Source organism: Macadamia integrifolia, unplaced genomic scaffold (assembly GCF_013358625.1).
Source record: "Macadamia integrifolia cultivar HAES 741 unplaced genomic scaffold, SCU_Mint_v3 scaffold2821, whole genome shotgun sequence".
Classification (NCBI taxonomy): domain Eukaryota; kingdom Viridiplantae; phylum Streptophyta; class Magnoliopsida; order Proteales; family Proteaceae; genus Macadamia; species Macadamia integrifolia.
The window spans coordinates 14,405-20,202 of NW_024868985.1; the positions used below are offsets into that span (position 1 = coordinate 14,405).

General features: G+C 35.3%; 1 protein-coding gene across 1 annotated transcript; it reads left to right on the forward strand.

The window, feature by feature from the left end:
• Positions 1 to 3,655: 3,655 nt before the first annotated feature.
• On the forward strand, positions 3,656 to 5,077 carry LOC122067302 (transcription repressor MYB4-like). Its single transcript, XM_042631134.1, has 3 exons — positions 3,656 to 3,934; positions 4,039 to 4,168; positions 4,408 to 5,077. Exons 1-3 carry the CDS (start codon positions 3,805 to 3,807, stop codon positions 4,835 to 4,837), a joined length of 690 nt encoding a protein of 229 aa, XP_042487068.1. The 5' UTR covers positions 3,656 to 3,804; the 3' UTR covers positions 4,838 to 5,077.
• The last annotated feature ends 721 nt before the right edge of the window (positions 5,078 to 5,798 follow it).

Consider the following 5,798-nt stretch of genomic DNA (forward strand, 5'->3'; position numbering starts at 1 on the left):
TACCTAAAAGTTGTCAGATGGGTTCCCCATCAAAGTTACAGAATCTATGAGGCTTGCATTTTCCACAATAGCTGATATCCAAGGAGACTCACGAGGACCATCGAACTGTTGATCTCTTTAACCCTTGTAAGGAATGAGTCAGACTAGTCTATTTAACTATTTATAGTAGGGAGAAAAGTAGCTACTCGGTTGCGTGTGTGGCGGGTGCGGATGAAAAGATTGTCCCTCACCACCCTGAAGATGTCTCTGTGCAATCCCCATCAGTATGTACGTTGGCACAGTAACCACAAAATCAGACAGCGTTCTCTTCCCCTATAATAGATTGTAAATCTCAGTTTCCTTTATAAAAATAGAAGCCTAAAAGAATATCACCCCTATGCTTAGACACAATGGGAGTGAAATAATCGCCCTACCATTCATGAAGGTGGAAATCCGATCCCTATTGATGCATCGACTAGTACTCTCATTGGCCTCCACACAGGTGTAGGGGCCACACTTCCTTTTAGGGAATCTTCTACTAAGAAATTAATAGGGAGAAAAAACTATGCTGTTTGGTGTAGGCAACAACAGCACACGGGGTCAATGGTAGGATGCCAAGGAGTATCTTTAGTGCACAGGGCAAGCAAAGGATAACATGGTCTTTTCGCAATCCCTGTGTTTGGACGTAGGCAACACCAGACAGGATTCCTTTTCCCAAATTAATATTACCTATAAAAAAAAAAAACAAGGGAATTAATTCATTGATCAAAACGTTAATTGGCTTCATTATCCATGGAGTTGTTGCACTACTGGTTGGGGTCGATTCTTCTCGATGGAATAAAACTAACAGTTTCAAGTAGTAGTTTTGACTGTTTGGTCTGCCTCTTTGGTGTCTCTTACAGTCATACCCACCTGCTTCTATGACTCTTGAAATTAAGACTAATTAAATCTTATAATGAAAACAATTATTAACTTGTCATTTAAATTTTTTTTTTTTCAAATCTCAACAAGTTAGTTTTATTATAGGTAATCCAAATGGTACATATGATTATCCAATCAAATTAATAGGCTCACACCCTGATTGGTGCACTTTCTGACCTGATCAAACCTACTGGTCCAAATATTGTAGGGGGCGCTTGAGTCTATGGGGCATCAATGACTTGCCAAATGAGTACCTTTTTCATTTATATCTTTCTATTTTAATAATAACATTATTAAAGCTTAAAGAGGAAATTTAATCTTATCATAAATCCTAATTAATATGCTGCCCACCCACATTACCAAACCCAGAAACCTTTTTTTCTCTGCAAGTTTTGTAGCCACCACCTCTCAAATTAGAGAATGAAAGAACAGAAAAGGAAGTGGGCTAGTAGCCTATCTTCAGCAATTCCTAATTTAGATTTAATATTTTTAAAATATAAGATTAAGAATAAAATGAAAATGGTTTATGGTTAATAGGTCTGGATTATGAGCAGAGGATCCAACTCCATGATTTGATACTTTATATTTAATATTTGGAAAAATAGGCATACACTGTGCCTCCTCATATTCGTTATTATATTAATTATTTAAAAAAAGAGAAACAATGATTTAAAAAAACAAAGTGAGAGCGTGTAGTATACCTTGCTTGCTCAGTGAATTCTCTCCTTTAAGATTTACTCCTTAACCAATGGCGTGTGTAGTGACATCTAAAGGGTCTCACATAATTTACTAAGACTTCATTTAGTTGTAAGGGAAATTAAAGGGAAGAGAAATGAAAATTTTCAAACCTAAAAAAAACTCCATGTGATTGTATAAACTACTTAAATTGCTTACCATTATTAATAATGCTATATGTTTTTTTTTTTTTTTTTTTGGGGTAGATATTAGTCTAATCCACTAACATAATTTTAAATGTAATTTCTATTTTACTTTTTAAACCAAATAGATTTGAATTTAAAGTAAAGTGAAATTTAATAACGGAATATTGAATGACATAGAGTTAGTGATTGTCACATAGTTTTTTTTTCTCCGTAAAAGATGAAATTTTTTTTATTAGAAAGATTAAAAAAGAATAATAAAAAAAAAAGACTACAAAATTAATGTTTAGAATTACCAAGAAGACAAAAAAGCACAAAAGATAGAAAGACCTTTGGCACCTTCGGCATTGCCATCAGTGGTGAAAGATAAATTCTAACAAAAGTTTTATTTTTAAGTTATTTTTTTTTTCTTTTTAATTCTCACAAAGCCAGGAAATTAATAGAAGAAAAAGGAGATTGGTTAGGGTTTGGGTATATCTAACCAGAAGCTAGTCCAGAGCAGTGTTATCAATTCGGTCGAATAATTCGCGAATTATTCGGCCGAACCGAATTTTATCAAAAATTCTGACCGAATCCGAATTTAAAATAAAATTCGGTAAAATTCGCGATTTTTTCAAAAGTAAATATAAAACGCGAATAATTCGGACCGAATCCGAATTATTCGGTCCAATTAAACAGTATTTAAAAAAAACAAAAAAACAAAAAAACAAAAAAAAAAAAAAAAAACAAAAAGAAAAAACCACAATAAGCTTTTTTGACCGCTTTTTTGACCGAATCCTTAAATTAATCAACCGAATTATTCCGAATAATTCTCCGCCCGAATAATTCCCGAATCCGAATTTGCTAACTATGGTCGAGAGAGAGAGAGAGAAATCTCGCACACACCATAGCAGTAGGGCACGTGAGACTGTCTCCAGTTTCTTAAAATCTTCCTAGCCCACAGAAACCTAGTACGTACAATTTTTATCTACTAGGTGTATATTATTATAATTTAGTTTTCTGATTCTAATGTAGGCAGGAAGGGAATGATTAATGATCTGGTTTCAGCTCACAAAATCCATATGATAATGGTGATCCTTTTTGTTTGTTCATTTGTTTTAGCTACGAGTCACCGCCACATGCTTCCTCCAATTTCAAGTATAAACCCATGAGACAACCGCCAACCCTAAAGCTTCCAAATCTCTAATCTTACTTCTTTCATGGGGGGTGACGAGAGAGAGACAGAGAGAGAGAGAGAGAGAGGGTCTAACAACAGGGATTGTTTGGTGCTTTAAAGACTTAGGTTTCAAGGTTGATGGATGGAAGAGACTAAAATATCCAAGCTATCAGTCAACGAGGAGTGTGAACATGTGATTGCGCCAACTTTTCTTGGTCAAATAAAAAAAAAAAAAACCGAAGAATAGAATGCTGCTAGTTTGGCGTCATCTATGTTTAGATATAAGCGGGCATGAAAAGATTACATTATCCCTCATTCCTTGCATTGAAGAAGATGTTCATGTACACCCTTCCATTAGCCCCGCACACTGATGTTGCCTTACACCACATTAGAAGGGTTCTTAATTTTTCCTTAAAATTAAATAATTATCTTCTATCTCTGTATCCATCTGGGTATTCTTAAATCTGTACTCTCTATTTCTTTTCATTCTTAATATATTCTTATGAGCTTTTAAAATATATATATATATAATTATGAGATCGGCATGAGAGTGAGGAAAAGGGAGATGGAGACTTATACTTAACGGCAACTAGCAACCATGCTTCACCACCTTCTCTCTCTCTCTCTCTTGGAGATACCCACACAGAAACACGTACAGTTGTAAACAACCGCCGGTCTAAGTCAACCATCAACCCTTCACAAACTCTACCCTTTTATATAACAATTCTTGTGGATTGGGGAGTGCTCTCTTTCTCTCTTTCCTTCTTTCCTTCTGTCTCTCTTTCCCTGTCCCTGGCCTTTCTTGAACTTATCCACTTTCTCATATCTTTTCTCTCATAGTTTCTAGGCTTTCCAATTGAAGTGATTAAGATGAGAAAACCTTGCTGTGATAAACAAGACACCAACAAAGGAGCTTGGTCTAAGCAAGAAGACCAGAAGCTCATTGACTACATCCGAATCCATGGTGAAGGTTGCTGGAGATCACTCCCTCAGGCTGCAGGTTCCTCATCTACTGAAAACCCAATTCCTATCTTCTTCTTCTTCTTTTCTTGATTATTTGCACATCACTAATGGTACATTTCTTGGTCTTGTTCCTATCATCAGGCTTGCTTCGGTGTGGTAAAAGCTGTAGGCTAAGATGGATAAACTATTTGAGGCCAGACCTTAAAAGAGGCAACTTTGCTGAAGATGAAGAAGACCTCATCATTAAGCTCCATGCACTCCTAGGCAACCGGTGCGATATCTCAGTCCTACCTACCCTCTTCTATATTGGTCATACTATTTCATTGAACATTATAACAAGAATCAATTGCCTATCCTAACTAGTTTTGCCAATTTGATATTTCTGATATCAAATATGAAATCTTGATAAAGTTACTAATATATATTACTGGTAAATACAAAAAAAATCCCTTATTAGTGAATCTTTAGGATCAATAGTGACGTTTAACTCTTCACATGTGATGGCTTCAGGTGGTCTTTGATAGCAGGGAGATTGCCTGGTCGTACAGACAATGAAGTGAAGAACTACTGGAATTCCCATTTGAGGAGAAAGCTAACAAATATGGGTATTGATCCAAACAACCATCGTTTGAACCAAAGGGTTCCTCGTCCTCAAACTCAACTTGTATCTGGTGGTAGTGACACATCTTCTGGATCAAAGACACATATTTTTCAGCCATGTAAGCCAGTAAAATCTCAAGGGGATAATGATCAGGTCTCTGATGCTGGAAGCTGCCTAGAGGATGATACCTGCAACTTGCCTGATTTGAACCTTGATCTTACTATTAGGATTCCTTCTCCTTCACTTGCAGTGATGGAAGAAAGCCAGCAATTTCCAGATTCAAATATTGCTGGGGAACCTGAATGTGCCCCTTCTTCCACACTTCTTCTCTTTAGGTAATATTATACTTCTTATGTCAGAAAATTAGATTAGATTATGAGATTTAGTAATCTTCAAGTACAAAGATTCTAAGGCATTCGCATTTGTTAGGGTGTCTCTTTGTGGAAGGTCGAATAAGTGATAATATGTAATCATTGTTGCATTTAAGAGAAAGGATAGTGCCAGCAAACCACCCATATCTAGTGGTTTGTTTCAGTCTCTCTTTTGATTCATGAAATTTATTACTTTTACTGTGGCAAATTAAGCTTACCACATAGCTACAATATGAAAGAGTTGGTTCACTTATCGATCAAAACCAAGTTTGAGATGATTCTAGGCAATCAATCATGTATTCTCCACTAAAAGTTGTGGTTGTATCATTGTAGAACTAATGTAGATGAATTTCTTAATTATTGTTTACTTTCAGAGTTTCCTCTAGCTTTTCATTATTACTGCACATTTACTCTCTCTCTCTCTCTCTCGCTCTCTGTACGTGTGTTGTGTGATAACTCACAGTGCATAATTTTGGGAACTTATGATGTTAATTGAAAGAACTGAAAAAAAAAAAAAAATCATTTAGTTTTTATTTTCTAATAAATTTTTTAAAAATATTTTCTAAATCTATGGAGGACGATTCATCCACCATCCTAGTGGTTAAAAACCATTATAGGATTTTAGTACCTTTTCAAACTACACTTTTGATACCTCGCTGCACACATCTCAAGACCTTCTGGTGAATGGATCACGGTGGGCAAAGGAAAACTCCATTCATAAATTTTTACCAATAAAGTTAAAGATTCAGTTGTCAGGCAAAGATGACCAAACTTGGAAATATGTCTGAAAATATATCCAATCATGTTAAAAATAGATATATGCACAAATAGATCTACAGAGAAACATAAATGTATTAATAAATTATGGCTCATAAAGCAACCATAAATAAAGTCTGTTATTAGCAAAATATCAGCTCCACATAAAAATC

Coding starts and splice junctions, on each gene's coding strand:
- LOC122067302 (XM_042631134.1), top strand. CDS start 3,805: ATGAGAAAACCTTGCTGTGATAAACAAGACACCAACAAAGGAGCTTGG. Junction 3,935..4,038: donor ATCACTCCCTCAGGCTGCAG/GTTCCTCATCTA, acceptor TCCTATCATCAG/GCTTGCTTCGGTGTGGTAAA. Junction 4,169..4,407: donor CATGCACTCCTAGGCAACCG/GTGCGATATCTC, acceptor TGATGGCTTCAG/GTGGTCTTTGATAGCAGGGA.